Consider the following 20657-nt stretch of genomic DNA (forward strand, 5'->3'; position numbering starts at 1 on the left):
CAAATAAGCAAAATTATGTTTGTTTTATGCCAACATACCTGTAAAAATATCAATTCTTGTAGCATCAGCATCTCTGCAAAAATAAAAGTTATGAATCAAATAGTGTGATCACATCTAGCTCCCAAAAAATAAATTTATAACAAAACAAAATAAACTTTGCCATTAAAAAATACATACCTTGCATTATCAACTAATTCAGATAACGCTCCAAACAGGAACTCGTGTGTGGTCCTAAGTAAACACAAAAAAAACAAAATTACATTAACCCCTTAGTGACCAGCCCATTTTAGGCCCTAATGACCAAGCTATTTTATTTGTTTTTCTATAGTCGCATTCAAAGGGCTATAACTTTTTTATTTTTTCGTCAACATAGCTGTATGAGGACTTGTTTTTTGCGGGATTAGTTGTACTTTTTAATAGCATCACTTTTGGGTACATATAATTTTTTTATTAACTTTTATTAACTTTTTTGGGGGGGGGGATTATAAAAAAAACCTGAAATGACACCATTGTTCTATGCGTTTTTAAATTGACGCCGTTCACTGTGCGGCGTAAATAACGTTACCTTTATTCTATGATTACGGCGATACCACATATGTAATGTTTTTTTTATGTTTTACAACTTTTGCACAATAAAAACAAACACTTTTGAACTAAAATTATTTGTTTTTGCATCGTTGCTTTCCAAGAGCCGTAACTTTTTTATTTTTCCATCAATGTAGTGATTTTTTGGGCTTGTTTTTTGCGGGACGAGACGTAATTTTGATTGGTACGGTCTTGGGGGTGCATGGGACTTATGGATTCATTTTTATTATTACTTTTTTGGGAGGGCGATGGAAAAAAAATTGCAATTTCGCCATTGTTTTTTGCGTTTTTTTTTTACGGTGTTCACCTTGCGGTTTAAATTACATATTAACTTTATTGAGTCATTACGGTCGCGGCGATACCGTATATGTGTGCTGCTATAACGCTTTGTTATACTTCTTATACCAGAGCATTATTGGCTGTCAGTGTAAATCTGACAGGTAATCTGTTAGGACGTGCCTCCGGCGCGTCCGAATAGGCATATGTCCAGGGCAGACCTGGGGGCTTTTATCAAGCCCCCGGCTGCCATGACACCCCATCGGAGACCCGCGATTGCATTTGCGGGCCGCCGATGGGAGACAGGGGGAGCTCACTCCCTCTGTAAACAAGTTAAATGCCATGGTCGCTATTGACGGCGGCGTAACAGGTTAAACGGCCGCGATCGAAGTAAACTTCGATCGCGGGTGTTGGAGCAGGAGCCTAGCAGTCACCAAACAGCAGAGCCCCGGCTCCAGCCTGAACGGGACACCCGTGCAGGACTTAGACTGGGCCAACGTGAAAAGGCGTCGGCCTAGCCCAAGGCCCCTTAGTGACCAACGTGAAAAGGCGTATTGGTGGTCACTAAGGGGTTAAAAGATAAATTTTTACTTGGGAACAAATGTCTTAAACAGGCATTAGATGGAAACCAACTGACAAATGGCCAACCAGTTAGGACAGTCGTCCAACAGTACTTTTGGCCAATAGACATACTAAAATATACCACTACACACAAAGAACGTCAGATGAAAAATCAAACACCTCTCTATTTGATCTTGAGTCGGCCATACACAAGCGATTTTTGTCATCAACAACGACAGATTTAAAACCACTTATTCCCGTCGGTCTTTTTTAATCAGGACTTGAAAGACCATGTCAGACACAGGCCGAAGATAGACATTTCTCAAGTATTGCCTTTGAGGTGTTGGATTTTTTTCAGTCAGGTGAAGTAATTTGCAATACTTAAAATTTGTTCGTGCCAAATTATAGATCAAGACAAAGTCCACTATATAAAAAGATTACGTTTTTACCGGTAATTGGATTTTCCGCAATCCTCCACAACGGCACCCACAGGAGAATTCCCCGCCTCTCGAAGCACAGGAAACAACATGGACACAGAAATAGAAGGCCTCTCCTCCATACCTTATCCAGTAATAAAGTAGCTCCATTCAACGATTCAATAAATTATGTATAAACTACACAAAAAAATAAAAACAACATGGGAGGGAAAACCCTGTGCCGTTGTGGAGGTTTACGGAAAATCTTAAATTTTCTTCTAATTTTCATATTTTCCTGGCACCTCCATAATGGTACTCACAGGAGGAATAGTAGAGGATTTTGATTTTTAGGGAGGGACAACTGCCGAAAGGACTTTACGCCCAAAAGACAAGTCCCTGTCTGATAAAACATCTGTTAGCTTAGGTAGCAGCCCGACTAACCTGGTCAATCCAAGTTGAAGCCCCATTATATGGAAACTGCTCTAGTAGAATGTGCTTTTAATCCCACTGGGGGCGATACATTTTTGTTTTGGTAATAGGCGGAAACGGCCATTTTAATCCATCAAGCAATAGTGGATTTATTTGCTGCCATTCCTTTGTTTTTCCCTTGAAATTGGACAAGAAGATAGTCAGTCTTCCTGATGTCCGCAAATCGCTCTAGGTAGCCCAGAACACATATTCTGACATCCAGGTGATGGTATTCCTGTTCTTAGCTGGGAGATGGGTTGGGAAAAAAGAAAGGTAATGAAATTTTCTGTTGACAGTGGAATTTCGAAATGACCTTTGGAAGGAAGGAAGGCCGGTGTCTAGAGGATTTTGTCAGGAAAGACTGTCAAAGTACGGAGCTATAGATGAAAAAGCCTGCAATTCTAAAAGTTCTTCTAGCGGTTGTAATTGCAAGAAGAAGATTTTAAATGTTAGAAGCCTGAGAGGATGTCGGCCATCAGTTCAAAAAGGAATACCTGAGAGTACTAGGTTTACGTCCCAGGTGGGTACTGTAGAATGGACTACTGAACATATACGTTCGGAAACTTTTCATAGAAAAAATTCACAGCTAATTTACAGTCCAGAAAGGTATTGAGTGGATATATGCACTTTTCGGGTATGTTCACACAGGTCTGTTTTTTTTTGCAGGCAGCAAATTCTGCCTCAAAATTCCTTCTGGAATTTTGATCTGCCTTCACGCCGTTTGCCGCATTATTTGCTCGCGGCCATTGAGCGCCGCGGACAAAAACACAGCGAAGTACGCTTTCTCTGACTCCCATTGATGTCAATGGGAGGTCAGATGTAAACGCCCGAAGATAGGGCATGTCGCTGTTTCCCGCGGTTTTTCTGCTCGCGGGGAAAAAACCGCCTCCGCCTCCCATTGAAATCAAGGGGTGGCCTTTTTGGACATTTTTTTTGCGCGGTTTTCCGCATCAAAAAACGTGTCGAACTTCGTGTGAACTACACCTTATAGTGCTGGTTTTTAAGTCTTTTGTAAAAAGTCCAGGATTAATGCAATGCTAAGTTTAGAAGAACTGTCCCATCTATGCTGAGAAAAGGAGATTAACTTCTTCCAGACTCTTAGATATATATTTTATACTTTCTTTCGGCTATTTGAAGTAGTTGAAATTACACCATCAGAAAACCCCATATTTCTTAGGATCAATCATTCAACATGCCAGCTGTTAGACGAAGTTGAAGGATGTTCCAATAACAAACTGGTCCCGGACATAGAAGATCCTGAAGGGAGGGAAGAGACCAGTAATTCTGTTAACTGGAGGAAAAGAGGGAACAAAGATCTTCTGGCCCAATGAGGAGCGATCATAATTACTCTGGCATTCTCTTCTTGGATCTTTGCGAACACCCTTGGTATCAAGGGAAATGGAGTGCAGGCATAAAGAGTTTTTGGCCAATTCTGGGACCGAGCAACTACCTTCACTGGATTGTTCCTGTGTGAAAGAGAATAAAAAGCTGGGAATTGATGGTTCTCCCTTGAAGCGAACAGATCTAGATGTGGTATCCCCAATTTCTGGGTGATCCAACTGAAGATTTAAGGATTTATCTTCCACTCTCCTTCCTTTAGAGACTCTGAGAAAATCTGCTGTTAGGTTTGCTTTGCCTCTTACATGAACAGTCAACAGGGAGAGGTTGTTTCTTTCTGCCCAGAATAAGATCTAAGCTGCTACTTGGTAAAGGATTTTGCTCCTGGTTCCCCGGGTTTGCTCAGGTATGCCACGGTGGTTACATTATCTGATAAGCCCTATATAGGTCTCCCTAGCAGAGAAGATTGTAAAGCCCAAAACGCCTCTTTTACTGCCAACAGCTCTCTTAGATTGGAAGAAGCTCTTTCCATGAGAAGTTCCCATAAGCCTTGGACAAGAGAAGAGTATGTGTGGTCTTTCCGACTGCTGGCATCTGTCGTGATCACTGGTTGAGGGCTTGGTCTCCAAGAGACTCCTTTCTGGAGATGATCTGATATTAACCACCAGTTTAGCGATATTCTTACCCCCGAAGGAACCTTTACCCTTTTGTTAAAGAGGCTCTGTCACCAGATTTTGCAACCCCTATCTGCTATTGCAGCAGATCGGCGCTGCAATGTAGATTACAGTAACGTTTTTATTTTTAAAAAACGAGCATTTTTGGCCAAGTTATGACCATTTTTGTAGTTATGCAAATGAGGCTTGCAAAAGTACAACTGGGCGTGTTTAAAAGTAAAAGTCCAACTGGGCGTGTATTATGTGCGTACATCGGGGCGTGTTTACTACTTTTACTAGCTGGGCGCTCTGACGAGAAGTATCATCCACTTCTCTTCAGAACGCCCAGCTTCTGGCAGTGCAGATCTGTGACGTCACTCACAGGTCCTGCATCGTGTCGGACACATCGGCACCAGAGGCTTCAGTTGATTCTGCAGCAGCCTCGGCGTTAGCAGGTAAGTCGATGTAGCTACTTACCTGCAAACGCCGATGCTGCTGCAGAATCATCTGTAGCCTCTGGTGCCGGTGTCCTCGCTCGTCTGACACGATGCAGGACCTGCGAGTGACGACACAGCGTGATCCCTCGAGAACACGGCTGTGTCTGCACTGCCAGAAGCTGGGCGTTCTGAAGAGAAGTGGATGACACTTCTCTTCACAGCGCCCAGCTAGTAAAAGTATTAAAAACGCCCCGATGTACGCACATAACACACCCACTTGGACTTTTGCAAGCCTCATTTGCATAACTACAAAAATGGTCATAACTTGGCCAAAAATGCTCGTTTTTTAAAAATAAAATCGTTACTGTAATCTACATTGCAGCGCCTATCTGCTGCAATAGCAGATAGGGGCTGCAAAATCTGGTGACAGAGCCTCTTTAAGGGAGGATTGGTCCTTGTCCCACACAGAGAGGAAAAACTGCTGCAGGCATCTTGAATGAGCTTGTGCCCAGAGGACTGCTGGAATCATTGAGGTTAGGAAACCAAAGATCGTCATAATCTCTCGGATAGAGTGGTATCGCCTTCTGCAGGAGAGAAATCCTTAAAGGGAATGTGTTGCCAGCAAAACATGTTGTTTTTTTTTTAGTTAAACAATTAGTGTATAGGTGATTAAACATTGTTCTAATTTTTTTTTTTTTTTTCACGAGTCAGGAAATATTATAAATTGGATTCAATTGGATTCTAATTTATAATATTTCCCATTGCTGGTCACTAGATGGAGCCATTCCCAAAATTGCAGCATTGCATGTGGTAAAGCAACCACATTGCTTTATGCTGCAAAATTGGGTAAAAAGCCCTCGCTCTAGTGAGCTCTCAGCATCCCCCCCTCCTTTATCCTGGCTAGTGCCGGGAGAAACGAGGGGTTTGAACGGTCTAACCTCCTACACTGTGTGTCGCCATTTTTTGAGCTAACACACAGCGTAGAAGGTTTACATACAGTAGTAAACACACACTGAAACACAAACATACATAGAAATCCCTTACCTGCTCCAGTCGCCGCCGCTCCCTCCGGTCCATCCGCTCCGTCTGCTGCCGCTGCTCCATGTGCACAGGTCCGGAAGCCGCGACCGGAAGTAGTAATATTACTGTCCGGCCGCGACTTCCGGTCCACAGGAAAATGGCGCCGGACGGCGCTCAGTTCAACTTGGACTGTGTGGGAGCGGCGCATGCGCCGTTCCCACACAGACGGCGTACACCATAGTGGATGGAACGGGCCCCATTCGCATTCACTATGGGACTGGGGCTGCCGTACTCCATGTCTGTATGTGTCGTTAATCGACACATACAGAAATGGAAAAAAAAATGGCTTTTTCTTCCCATAGGGAAGAAAAAGTAAAAAAAATAAAAAAAAGTAACACACAAATAAATACAAACGTTTTTTTATAAAACACGAACATCAAACAGATGATATAAAAAAATTTTTTTGGGTGACACTATTCCTTTAAGAACATTTGAGATTCTGTATGAATCGGGATAGGATAGTAGGCGTCGGTCAAATCCAGTGTAACCATATGACAAGCTGAAGATAGAAGATTTACTGTGGATTATATGGTTTCCATCCTGGATTTTCTGTATGTCAAATATTGGTTGAGGGCTTTCAGATTTATTATGGCTCTTGTGAAGCCGTCCGTTTTCTTGACGAGAAACACAGGGGAATAAAAACCCTTGGCCTTCTTCTGAAGAAAGATTTCCTTTTGTAAAAGATATTTGACTTTCTGCGGAAAGACGATTCATGAATAGGAATCTCTGTGGAGGGGAGGCAAAGAATTCTAGTTGGTAGCCATGATGTTTTAGGTCTAGAATCCAAGGGGAAGGTGAGATGTTCTTCAAGGCCACCAAGAAAAATGTTACCTGCCCCCTACTGGACTTCTGGCATCACTGAGGAGGTTGACAGGACAGTGTCCCGGTTGAACAGGACATTCGTCCCTTTACCTTTAAGGTTCTAGTTTGGACGATTCTGGTTTCCGCTTATAATCTTGTCCGCCTCCATAACTATTCTTTTTCTGGTTACGAAAGGATCTCCATCGCTGAAATTTTTTTTTTGATCTACTGGAAACTTCTTCATCTTCTTCTATTCCAAAGAGACAATCTCCCTCACAAGGAATGCCTACTAGCTTGGAACGAGGATCCCCAGGTTAGATCCTTAACCAGATGGACCTTTTTTCTGCGTTGGATAATGCAGCGGATCTAGCTGATCGTTTTACTAAATCAGCTGGAGGCATCTGCTAGGTAATTAGAGGCCATTTTCAACATCAGCAAAGAGGAGATGAGGTCTTCTCTGGGAGTATCAGCAGCAAGATGGCTTTCCAGCTGGTCAATCCAGATAGAAAGGGTTCTCTCAGTACAGGTAGCGGAGATCTCGGGTCTAAACATCGCTGTGGAAGCTTCCCATGTCCTCTTAAGAGCTTCCGCTTTTTTATCCATAGGGTCAGAGAGCCCCAAATCTTCTTCCGCAAAGGGATATTTTCGTTTGAAGGTATCAGAATCCGTTGATCTCTTTTCTGGATCCTTCCATTCAATAGATAAGTATTTTTACTTTTTGGTGAACAGGAAACGCTCGTTTTCTCCTTTCTCCCAGGCCCTGGAACATCTGATCCTTACTGGAAAGAGATTATTTAGTATCTTCTATATTCATGGTAGCCCAAATGGCTTTAAGAAGACACACTGTATCTTCCATCATAACCGAATCAATCAGAGACTGGATTTCCCCCTCATCAGGTCCATCGGAACGTATAGGAGCTGTAGAGGGTATAGAAGTTTGATCAACGCTAGAAGTAGGCCTGGGAGAACGAGAATCAATCTGTAGAGCAATAGCGGAGCCAACTTCCTCTTCTATAGTAGATTTCAAACTATCCAAAAATGAAGGAGTTCATCTACCACCAATTTTTGAATGCATTTTGAGCAGCACGCCTTTTTATATGATGAGGACAGCGACTTCTTACAAGCTTCACATTTCTTTATAGACAACAACTAATATGCCTGAGCAATTTCCCAACCACTATTTAGATTGTATGAATTAAAATATAACTTTTATTAGTATATCTAAATAAGGGACGTACAACAGACAAAAAGTTAAAATTGTTTTCAAAAGACGGCCAGCATATATAAGAGGTCGGATGAGTGTGTGTAGCACGTCGCTACAATGCAGTGTGACAGGCTAGTTCGGCAGCTGCAGACTGCCGTTTGCTCATGCAGTCACACTGGAGTGAGATAGATTGCTGGAACGTCAGTGAATATTAAAATGGCGATTCCCCCCCCCCCCCCCCGACATGTTTCGCTGCACAAGCAGCGTCCTCAGGGGATAATTCGGGGCTATTGAGCACGCGTTTGTTTTCCTCTTCCTTATATAAACTTGTGCATACTGCACTTGAAAGTGTCATCACTCCTCAGCACCAATCACATTTCTTTATAGGCCGCTTCCTTAAATAATGCATAAACAAGGGTCATAATGGTAAATTTACGAGAAAGGAAGAAGTCACAAAGGAAACAACTTCAGCCCCCAACTCAGCCTAAGGGAGAGTGTAGTATACAAGAAGGAGGAGGGACATACCGGGCCAAAGGCAACCACAGGATCTGCAGACCTGCGGGGATCCGCCACATAAGAGCAGACCGACATGGTTCAGGAGACGCTGGAATACACTTAGCAGCAGTCTTTTATTTTGAATTTGGCGCCCTGACTGTTCCGGCCAATCCCCACTCTCCTCCATATATCAGAGTCCTAACGCCAGCGTGCACGTCACATACAACATGTGACCGGAGACGCCGACACTCAGGAGGAGGAAAGGGATTCCCTGCCAATGGAATCCGTCTATAGTCGCACCTGCGACTGAACCCAAGCTCCAACCACGGAAAGGAACTGGAGCTTTCTCTGGCGGAGGACTTTTGCCATAGAGCGGGAGGGAGGCCCGCAAGCCGCCTGCGACCTCGCTCAGTGCATCAGTCGCCCGGAGCCCACCGCTGGTGGGGACCAACAGAGACAAGACTGGGCGGTAGATATTTATTTTCCTGCTCTTCCACAATGGCAGGAGACATCCATGCTTCCCAAAGGGACAGGAAACAACTGGATAAGGTATGGAGGAGGGGCCTTTTATTTCTGTGTCCATGTTTCCTGTCCCTGGAGAAGTGGGGAATCCTCCTGTGAGTGCTGTCGTGGAGGTGCCAGGAAAATCAAAAATATATCTTTATAAAAAACACAGTATTTAAAATGTACTCAAAAAAAAAAAAATACAAAAAAAAGTTCTGTTCAGAGATGATAGGGAGAATAACCCTCAGGAACATTTGGAAACAGATGCCATTGGCAGATTCAGCAGTAAATAATACTAATAATGATCTATTGTAACATCTATGGCCGCGGTCTGTCGTTCTAACTTACCCCTTGATGACCGCGACCATGGACTGATGTGCTGCGTCGTCCCCTTGTGAGGCTCCTGGCACTCACTTCCGGGTATCGAGCCTGTCTCCTGGAGGGTGCGCGCGCGCGCTCTTAAAGTGCCAGCGTGCGCAGCTGAAAATCATCATCATCAACTCATGAACTCCTGGACTATAAGAGAGTCACCGCCCTTCTTATCCTCACCTGAGCGTTGTTGTTGTTGTTTCCCTTAGTCTGTCTTGCAAATGGTCTCCTAAGTATCTTCCAGCCTCCCAGTGTTTCCCGTGCTAGCTGTACCATCCTGGTCTACTGCCGTGCTGAGCGGTTGTCGTGTTATGCTGCATCTCCACGCCTGTTCTTCTACTCTACGCCGGACGTCTACCTGCAGCCTGGTCCCAGCAGAGCCTGCCTTGCTACTGTCTACACTACCTCAGGTACCCTTTTCTGGACTATAGACTCTGTACCATACCTGTTTGGCCAGCTGCAATCCTGCTACGCGGGACGGCCCAGTGGGTCAACACCCAGCCTTGTGACATCTATCCTAGAAGTCTAGTAAGAGGTCACTAAACAGTAATATGGTACAATAAGAAGAGCTCACAATTAAATAATTTATAATCCTAACCACAGCCCAATATCAAACAAATAAATTACGAACATCATAAATCAATATAAACATCATCGGTTTATTAAATATGTACAAACAGAGCCGGAGACACAGCCAATATATATGTATTGATAAATGGATGCACAAAACGCTGTTGTAATAACCAACTCAATAATCAACACAGCATATATAGTAGAACTATTGCACTACTTAAAATAGTGGCATATGCCATGATGAAGGACACTGCACATGTCTGAAACGTGTTGGTGAAATATAATTGCGATATACCCTTCAGTACTGTGAATTTATATTTTAAAAGGGAACCTGTCACCAGCATTTCACCTATTAAACCAGCAATACCTGGTGGTAGTGGGTGAAAAGTAATTTCTATATAACCTATAATTGTCTTCTTAGTCGGCTCTGTAGCTTTAGTATTCAGTTTTTTAGTGTTCCCACACCGTATGCTAATGAATATAAAAGAGTCAAATCTTCGTTTGAAAAGAGTCAAATCTTCGTTTGAAAAGAGTCAAATCTTCGTTTGAAAAGAGTCAAATCTTCGTTTGAAAAGAGTCAAATCTTCGTTTGAAAAGAGTCAAATCTTCGTTTGAAAAGAGTCAAATCTTCGTTTGAAAAGAGTCAAATCTTCGTTTGAAAAGAGTCAAATCTTCGTTTGAAAAGAGTCAAATCTTCGTTTGAAAAGAGTCAAATCTTCGTTTGAAAAGAGTCAAATCTTCGTTTGAAAAGAGTCAAATCTTCGTTTGAAAAGAGTCAAATCTTCGTTTGAAAAGAGTCAAATCTTCGTTTGAAAAGAGTCAAATCTTCGTTTGAAAAGAGTCAAATCTTCGTTTGAAAAGAGTCAAATCTTCGTTTGAAAAGAGTCAAATCTTCGTTTGAAAAGAGTCAAATCTTCGTTTGAAAAGAGTCAAATCTTCGTTTGAAAAGAGTCAAATCTTCGTTTGAAAAGAGTCAAATCTTCGTTTGAAAAGAGTCAAATCTTCGTTTGAAAAGAGTCAAATCTTCGTTTGAAAAGAGTCAAATCTTCGTTTGAAAAGAGTCAAATCTTCGTTTGAAAAGAGTCAAATCTTCGTTTGAAAAGAGTCAAATCTTCGTTTGAAAAGAGTCAAATCTTCGTTTGAAAAGAGTCAAATCTTCGTTTGAAAAGAGTCAAATCTTCGTTTGAAAAGAGTCAAATCTTCGTTTGAAAAGAGTCAAATCTTCGTTTGAAAAGAGTCAAATCTTCGTTTGAAAAGAGTCAAATCTTCGTTTGAAAAGAGTCAAATCTTCGTTTGAAAAGAGTCAAATCTTCGTTTGAAAAGAGTCAAATCTTCGTTTGAAAAAGAGTCAAATCTTCGTTTGAAAAAGAGTCAAATCTTCGTTTGAAAAAGAGTCAAATCTTCGTTTGAAAAAGAGTCAAATCTTCGTTTGAAAAAGAGTCAAATCTTCGTTTGAAAAAGAGTCAAATCTTCGTTTGAAAAAGAGTCAAATCTTCGTTTGAAAAAGAGTCAAATCTTCGTTTGAAAAAGAGTCAAATCTTCGTTTGAAAAAGAGTCAAATCTTCGTTTGAAAAAGAGTCAAATCTTCGTTTGAAAAAGAGTCAAATCTTCGTTTGAAAAGAGTCAAATCTTCGTTTGAAAAGAGTCAAATCTTCGTTTGAAAAGAGTCAAATCTTCGTTTGAAAAGAGTCAAATCTTCGTTTGAAAAGAGTCAAATCTTCGTTTGAAAAGAGTCAAATCTTCGTTTGAAAAGAGTCAAATCTTCGTTTGAAAAGAGTCAAATCTTCATTCCTCAAGTCTTTCCGAGTTTTCCCCACCTCCTTACTTTTGATTGACAGCTCCTCGCCTTCCCCCAGCACACAAAATCCCGCGTTTGTGCATTGATGTCCTCTTCTGGGGTGTGCGCACAAAGAGACACCGGATTATTACGAGAAAAAGCGCAAAATGTTTGCAGACCGTTATTTACAGTCGGAGGAGAAGTTTAGGAGAGGGGATAACGGAAATTAACTTTTAAAAGCACCGGCCAGTGAGGGATAAGTAAAGCTCAATAGGTGAAATGCTGGTGACAGGTTCCCTTTAACTCGAATTTCAATAAAATTGGAACTTAGATTCCTTTTAATTACGCACAAGCGCTGGATCACAGTCTCTTCCTTGTCTCTACTATTTGACTGCTGGCTGTGCGGGGATCCGAGCGCTATTTGGATAAAGTCTACAAACGGTGAGCTGGAGGATTCCCCCCTCCTCTTCTCCCATACAGTCTTCTTGTCCATAATACACACATCACATACACGAACATAAATTACCTTCTCCTGCCGCCGCCGCTCCTATTCCTTGCGCCTTCGCTTCCTTGAACATATGGCCGGAGATACGTCCATGGCCGGGGGGGGGGGGGGGGGGGGGGGGGGGTCGTCGTTCAAACTCACCCCTTGACGTTCCCGGCCATGGACATCTCTCTTCTCGGCGTCCGCTCCCTCCAGGGAGGCGCCGGCACTCTATTCCGGGTCCTAGTGCCGTTTCCTGCAGGGCGCACGCACCCGCGCGTGCACGGCCTTAAAGGGCCAGTACGCGTCCAGCTGTTTAAGATCAATTATCAGCCCAAATGGCTGCTGGACTATAAAAAGGGGTTCTGCCCTCTGGTTCCTTGCCTGAGCGTTGTTGTATACCCTAATTGGTCTTGCTAAAGGTCTTCCAGTGTTTTCCAGTTCCCAGTGTTACCCATTCCTGCTGCCTGTACCCTGTATCCCGTGCTATCGTTACCTGCTGTGAAAGTCAAGTCGTGTCTTCCCGTTGCATCCGCGGCGGCATCTGCTGTGAAAGTCAAGTCGTGCTCCTGCCACTGTCTACATTGCCTCAGGTACCCGTTCAGAACTATAGACATTGTTTTGTACCTTGTTGGCCAGCTGCTACTCCGCTACGCGGTACGGCCCAGTGGGTCCACACCCCGCGCCATGATAGCCGGAAGTCGTCATCTTACTGTCCAGCAGCGGATTCTGGTCCACATGAAAATGGCGCCGGATTTCGCTCTGTGAACGAGCTTCATTTTGGTCTGTGTGGGAGCGGCACATGCGCCTTTCCCACACAGACGGCGTACGCTTCAGAGAACGGAACGGCTCCCGTTCGCATGCTCTATGGGGTTGTATGTGCCGTATTCCATCTATGTGTCGTTAATCGACACATACAGAGATTTAAAAAAAATGGCAGCCCCCATAGAGAAGTAAAAGTAAGAACAAAGTAAAAAGTAGAACATGAGAGCACAAATAAATACAATTTATGTTATCATATTAAAAGCAATATGATAAAAAAAAAAAAATTCATGACACCTTCCCTTTAACACAAAAGTGCCAGTATTCTGAATACACATCCCGTCCTGGCTGGAGGTAATATCTATTCATTGTCAGGACACTTGAGTAACGTGAATGTGTGTGTATGGGGCTGCACATAGTGATCTAGTAAGATCACTATGTGCAGAATAAATGGAGAGAAGCGTATGACGCTGAGTGGTCAGCGTCAAAAACTTCTCGACAACGCCCACTTGGTCAAAAAGCAAAACACGCCCAGTTGGGCATTAAGAAACTAATTACCATAAAGCTAAAATAGGTTATAACTGTCAAAAATGATCATTTTTCTAAATAAAAAACATTGCTGTAATCTACATTACAGCGCCGATCACATCATGTACAATATAGGGCACTTATAATGTGGTGACAGAGCCTCTTTAAGCTGCGCCTTTTATTAGTCCAAATACTGCTTTTGTTTAACCAGTTCACAACTGCCATACGGCTATATACGTTCTAACTGCCGATGCCCCGTGCAGTTAGCCTGTAAATAGATGTTTGAAGCGTGCATCAGGGTTTAATGAGTGCAGAAGCTGCTTCGGTGTGAGCAGATCTGCACTAATCTATGTGTCGGCTCTCTTTACAAGTGTCGACACCTCTTTGACTTAGTTTCATAAAACAAACGTGTTTTTTTATTAAACTAAAGTTACAAGTGCAGATTAAGCAGTCTGAAACTATTCTCTCTCCCCTGTGTGTGTTGGCACCTCCCCCCTCTCCAAACAAAGGAGTGACTCCTCCTTGTATGATGAACGTCAGATAGAGAGAAAGTGAAGCAGCACTAAAAAAAAAAAAATGAAGGGGGTCTATTTGTCCAACATCCACTACAACGTTTCACCTTCTCTATGAAGGCATTTTATATATATATATATATATATATATATATATATATATATATATATATATATATATATATATATATAGAGAGAGAGAGAGAATGTCCACCATGACAATAAGATTATACAAACATGGCCGCTGCTGGCCTTGTATGCTGTACTAAGATGGCCGCCGCCTGCCTCATAGTGGCACTGCGCATGCGCGAAAGTTCGCTGTAGCAAGAGACTACTCTGTCATAGATAGTCGCCACCCCACTTTTCAGGCGCCGGAACTACAACCCGAATACATGGATCCGAGGTAAACACAAGGCTCATGTTTTTAATTTGTTATATTATGTGCACCTGCACTTTTTTTAAAGTTATTCACCAATTAGCATTTTTCTGCTGCAAACTGGATGGCCCTGATTGAACTGAGGACCATTAGGCTGGGTTCACACGACCTATTTTCAGTCGTAAACGAGGCGTATTATGCCTCGTTTTACGTCTGAAAATAGGGCTACGTCGGCAAACATCTCCCCATTCATTTGAATGGGTTTGCCGACGTACTCTGCAGACGACCTGTCATTTACACGTCGTCGTTTGACAGCTGTCAAACGAAGACGCGTAAATTGACTGCCTCGGCAAAGAAGTGCAGGGCACTTCTTTGCAACGTAATTTGAGCCGTTCTTCATTGAACTCAATGAAGAGCAGCTCAAGATTTACGAGCGTCACAGACGCCTCGCATAATGCGAGGAGCTTTTACGTCTGAAACGACGCAGCTGTTTTCTTCTGAAAACAGTCTGTCATTTTAGCCGTAAATGCCTGCTATCGTGTGAACATACCCTCATATATACACAATGGCACTTCTTTGTATTTTATAACTTCTATTGATGCAACATGATTGTATTTTTGTATTTATTTATGTTTTATGCTAAATCACTTGCCTAATGAGACCAGTTGTGTGGTCTCCATATATAGCACATGCTTTTACACTGTTTGTATGCTTGAGAAAGGCTCCATGTTAAGAGCCGAAACGTCGCACAGGGGCTAATAAAAAGCCGTTTTTTCTATCACAAATTGGAGTGCTGTCTCTTATTGGACGAATATATGTATATATATATATATATATATATGTATATATATATATATATATATATATATATATATATATTAATTATACACACTCAAATAACAAATATATAAAAAAAAAATATACAAAAGTGTTTTTTTTTTTATTTTTAGTCTGCTCATAATAAAAATGTAAAACATGGAATTAAGCTAATCTAGAAAATTAAAGCCTCAAAAGTCTTGTAAAAAACAAACAAACATAGAAAAAGTTAGGGTATTTAAAGCGGTTGCAAACATATGATCGTTTAAAGAAGTGCACATCAGAAATGGAAAATTTGATCTGCACACAGGGGCATCAATGACCCTTGGTCATGAAAGGGTTAAGATATAATTTGATTTTTATATGGTGGACTTTTTTTGCCTACATTTCATGATATAGGTGTTGCTTAACACAAATGGTGGTATCGAACGTTACATATCGAGAACTTTTTGTAGGTTATGCATAGCTCAAGACACAAGCCCAAGGCATATGTTCAAGGCAGACCAATCAGCAATTTTCCCTTTGAAACAAGCTTCGGTGTAATGGGGATAAGTGTATGATGCTGATTGGTCAGCGTCATACACTTCTTTGTAATACTCCCACTTGGTTAAAAGTTAAAAAACGCCCACTTGGGCATTAAGAAACTAAATTTGCATAAATGTAATAAAAGGTCATAACTTGCTGAAAAAAGATTGTTTCTCAAAATAAAAAAACACTGTTAACTACATTCCAGTGCCGATAAAATGATGTAGGAGATAGGGCATTTTTAAACTGGTGACAGAGCCTCTTTAAACATCAGCATAGTCTCATCTATGGAGATGCAGGACGGGGATATTGACTGCAGAGCTGGGGAGAAGCACAGATACCCAGCATTTTACATTGTAGTTTGAATGGGTTTAGGGAAGCAGTGCTGGACATAATGTGAACTTCTGGACAGGAAATTCGGAGCCGACTCATAGGTGAGTCGGTTCATTAACATATTCTGAAGGACCCATAAAAAGCATTTTTTTGTCTCTTCGGCTGTGTTCACATCACCGTCTATGCTCCGTTGAGGGGTTCCGTCTGAGGTTTCCGTCGGGTTAACCCCTCAGCTGAAAGCAAATGGAAAACTGCAGCTTCCGTTTACCTCACCATTGAACTCAATGGTGACGGAAACCTAGCTATTGGTTTGTGACAGGGTTCCGTCGTTTTGACTGAATCAACAGCGCAGTCGACTGCGCTATTGGTTCCGTCAAGAACAACGGAACCCTGTCACAACGGTGACAGACAGAAACCATTAGCTAGGTTTCCATCACCATTGATATCAATGGAGAGGGAAATGGAAGCTTAGGTTTCCGTTGAGGGGTTAACCCGACGGAAACCTCCGACGGAACCCTCAACGGAAGGGTAACGGTGATGTGAAGAGGCCCTTAGTTAATAATCTGGCATCAAAATACATTTTAATGAATACATAAATTGAAATATCATATGGAAAGACAAACACCAGCTAAGGCTCTGTTCACACTGCGTCTTGAGCCTTTCGTCAGAGGTATACGTCAGGACTCCAGACATATACCTCTGACATATCCCACTGTATATGCATAAAGTGGAATACGTCGCCTGCAGAGCCCCCTTCCCCTCTTTCACAAGTTCTCGAGGTCCCCTCTCAAGCCCTCTATATGCTGCTCAATGATAGAGGGGAAAAGGCCCCGCAGGAAGGGGAGAGGACGGGAAGCTGGGTATGGGCACGGTTTGTGGAGCTCTGCAAAGTGATGGGCCTGCTGATGACAGGCAGGCTGCTGGGATGTATATTTGTGTGCGAAAACCGCCTGCTGTAGTATGTGCATGTGAGGAGAAGCTTTACTGGGTTGCGCTGCCGGGTGGAGGGGGCCCTCATTACAAAGTCATGGGGAGATCTTTCCCGGCCAGCGCTCATGCAAAAGGGCCACGGGAGCTTCGGCGATAACCGTCCATACATGGACAGTTACATCGCTGGAGCGCTCCCAACGAATACATTTAACAGAAACCAGTGACAGATGGCAGAGTGCTATAAGTCACAATAAGCTATTATGGCATCCATTAAACATTTACGTTTTTAACTGGTTGCCTCTGCGTACAGTAGAATAGTCAACTACGCTATTCTATCAAGCCAAAAAACTGTGTAACCAACGTTTCCTGCCCGACTGAGTCCAAAAGGTACAATGGGAGCCTATGGGTATGTTTGACGTATGCGCCAGAAGCTTTCCAGACACGTTAAACATACAGGGAAAATGCAGTGTGAACAGAGTCTAACCATACGGTTTTCTGATGTATGCAGATATAACTTCATTAACGAATCAAAAACAAGCATTTCTTGGCATTAAAAATACTTACGAGTTCGTGTGTAGATATTCAAAGGTCAACTGAGCACGATTTAAACTGCTATAGTTCGTAAAGGCCATGATTTCAGTTCTTCCAGTATAAAGTGGCTAAATATAAAAAGCCGTCAATTGCTGGTATTTGAAATCTCATATAAAAGGAACCGCTGTGACCTGTATGGCTCTCCAAATGCTTTTCAGATTGCATCACGCCACGTTCTGGACCAATAACGTCACCATTACGTAGCGGAAGATCTTCAGTCTTTTTACAGTAACATCACTGTTATTCCTGGTATCCGTAAATAAAATAAAAAAAGAATTAAAAAAAAATTACAAATAGTATTTCAGTAAACCGCTTCTTAATTTCCAAACCTGTTAAAATAGCACAAAATGTAAAGTATTAAAGGAGCTCTTATAACATGTTCACATTACTAGACCTGCCATTCCTTATATTTCATCCATGCCAGCTTTCCTATATTACAATGAAACCCTTCCACTCGGACTTCAAACAGCCATGTTAAAGAATGGCTGGGTTAAAAAAAAAAACACCTTACACTAAACAACGTTGCCACAGGCAAGCACGAGGACCGTGAATCCGAGTTCAACTAACCTGTACGATACATACCTGTGCTCATAAGCCCTAAATATCACACTCTCGCTCATAGACCAGTTTCCGGCGCGATTCCCCGCCCCTTCCGCAGTGCGCAAACATTGGCAGTTGCCGCCCAAACGGTCGTGAACGCGCGCCAGTCGGGAGAAGCGAGGCTGCAGTGCTAGGCTGACGTGATGGAAGACGCGGATCTCCAGCGGTCTTCGTTCAGATTCATAGGTGTAAGGGGCAATTTGCTTTCGCGTTGGACTACCGTGAATCTTCTAGAAACTCTTCGCTGTCTCCAGACAACGTGTCTAAACGAAACGTACAGGAAAGCAGACGCCGGAGCCAGAATCTACGTCACCGGGCAAGACCACGCCCAGCGGCACACGTGACCGTCTGAAGTTCCCCGGAATGGAGGGGGGTAGAGCCGAGTGCGCGCTGTATGGGACGGTTGGAAGCGCGTTCGTGACTCGCGGCTCTAGTCAGGCGACGGGCTAAACGAGACTCTTGATAACGGCGAACGCCGTGCACTTTGTCTAAAACCTCGTGGCTTGTCGTCACGTTACCTACATTGCCGTCAGCTGTGTGCACTTTATAGGCGTGGCTTCCATGAGGTGATTTCATGATCGGCGTTAGTGGCGCTGTGTTTTTTCGTTCCTTACCTGCTGTACTCCAGATAACAGCAACTTGTCTCGTATGTCTTGTTCCTCACGCTGTGAACGGCTATTGAAGGAACGTGTATGTATGGTAAAAATGGCCGCCGCTGCAGAAGTGAGAGGAGGGATTATCATTTAGGAGGGAAGGTGGTTTGTTTTCCATAGCTCTGGAATAGGTGGAGCCTTTGTGACTGCTGTGGACATAGAAGGCTACAGGTTTACTGAACCAAATTATGTGATGTTTTCTGCCTTGCAGTCAAATTGTACTTGAGTACCTTAAACTGTATGTAACCGTTTTCTGAGACCAGTACACCAATGCTTGTTATGTCTTTATAACGCAGAAACCATGTTAAGTGTTTTTTTTTACGTGAATTTCAAATCTGCGTTATATGAACTGTGATACCGATTTTCCACTGAATTCAATGGTACACAGATTTCAATGGAAATACGTGCCCTTATCCATAGTGTGAACATGCTCTTAGAGGCATGGGTTCAATTGTCTGAAATACAGGTTGTGTGCAAAAGGTAGAAACTACCATTTGTCCACAAAACAAGCAATATTTTACCTGCAGTGCACCCCAACACTAATCCAGCGTGAGGGAAAATGTGTTTTGAAGTACAAATTCCTTAATCTGAGGTGCCATCAAAGTCTGCAGATTGTGAAACCTGCCCAGCTATGGGAGAAATAGAACATAGTTTCTGGGCTGGTTTTGAAGATATGGGTTTCCCTGAAGAAATGCACCAATAGACACTGGTTTTATGACTGACTGATGGAAACACTCCAAACATAGGCTTGACCATGAAGAAATAGATGGATGATTCACCCAACTTATCAATGGCTATTCGTACTAAACTAGCTTGTCAACTTCTTGGCATTCAAGTCTAAAACTGGGCTCTCTAAAATTGAAATCTGTTGTTTGTCACAAGCTTCTTTAAGACTTCATGGTGATGGAGGGCCTCTTCAAACTGTTTTACAGAGAACCAAACTTTTTGGATACATATTGAGTTTTGACGTTACATATATAAATTTAGCTCTACCACGTTGGTTCTCTGCCCAGCTCTTAAAACGTTTGCACTATGCATAGCTATTAAAAGAAACTTGTGTAATGAATATTCTGCAGCAGAAGCCAAAGAGATGATGCAGAGCAGATGGCGTGAAACTAGATTGACCAAAATAAGGTATCCCTTATGAAGATAAATGAGAAGCGGATGGAGTGCTTTACCATGGTATAATAGAAGACCTGCCCATGTTTTGTGACTGCACCAATCCTTCTTGTGCACTAATATTTTCAAGCCTGAACCAAGATGCAAAAGTTGACGTCTGCTGGCCATGCCAAGGAAACGTCATATGGATGGATTAATTTGACGTACGCATGTGAATTAAATGAGCCTTTCTCCAGTAGCAAAGAGAGACATTCGCTACATAGCTAAGTAGAAGCAGTTTTATCTCCAATTAACATGCCATCTGAAATATCATCTAGTAGATCTTGAGTTACGAGCACAGGGGCCAAAATTGTGAAAACACATCTTCAGTGGTATATGTGACTACAATATTCATTTTGTAAACCTTGCTTAAAGCTGGATAAATCAAGATACAAAGTGTCTGTAATAGTAAAAAGAAAAAAACTCCTTGTGATAATGCAATCCTACCTTGTTTTCTTATAAATGATAGAAGAATAAGATCCCCCACAGTAGCAGAGGTCTGAGAACCAGCAAATTAACAGCAATGGATCGAAGCATAAAAGACGACACTCCGTTTTCTAGAAGAAATCGTGTAATGTTAATTTCCTAGCCAAAGCATTGACTTAAAAGGGTTGTCCGAGATTTAATGACTTTGTGTTAATGCTTGTACTTTATAAATTTTCCAAATTGGCCCCGTTTCCAGATCCTGCCGTGGGGAACTTGACTGGGACGTCACTCTCTGCACTGGCTCTGGCCGCTGTGTTGATCTTCAGTTCTTTGCTGGGTATACGACACGTCGCTTATGACGTGCCGTGTATGGGCTGTTCTGCTGCACAGCCCGTAACGTATGCGCTGTCACTGCTGTTCTCGAGA

At 42.5% G+C, this 20657-nt stretch overlaps 1 protein-coding gene across 3 annotated transcripts in view; it reads right to left on the reverse strand.

The window, feature by feature from the left end:
• The window catches only part of MORC2 (MORC family CW-type zinc finger 2), a 147898-nt gene extending 129201 nt beyond the window's left edge, over positions 1 to 18697 (reverse strand). Inside the window, exons 1-4 of one of the 3 annotated variants that reach the window (XM_075829377.1) lie at positions 18609 to 18697; positions 17368 to 17640; positions 178 to 231; positions 39 to 73 (exon numbers count right to left, since the gene is read on the reverse strand). In XM_075829377.1, the coding sequence (XP_075685492.1) occupies positions 39 to 73; positions 178 to 231; positions 17368 to 17435 (157 nt within the window). In that variant the 5' untranslated portion in view covers positions 17436 to 17640; positions 18609 to 18697. Of the gene's footprint in view, positions 1 to 38; positions 74 to 177; positions 232 to 17367; positions 17641 to 17976; positions 18372 to 18608 lie in introns of those variants that run through there. The other 2 variants (XM_075829387.1, XM_075829367.1) reach the window with 2 other exon arrangements.
• Positions 18698 to 20657: the final 1960 nt, after the last annotated feature.

Source organism: Rhinoderma darwinii, chromosome 1, assembly GCF_050947455.1.
Source record: "Rhinoderma darwinii isolate aRhiDar2 chromosome 1, aRhiDar2.hap1, whole genome shotgun sequence".
NCBI classification, from domain to species: domain Eukaryota; kingdom Metazoa; phylum Chordata; class Amphibia; order Anura; family Rhinodermatidae; genus Rhinoderma; species Rhinoderma darwinii.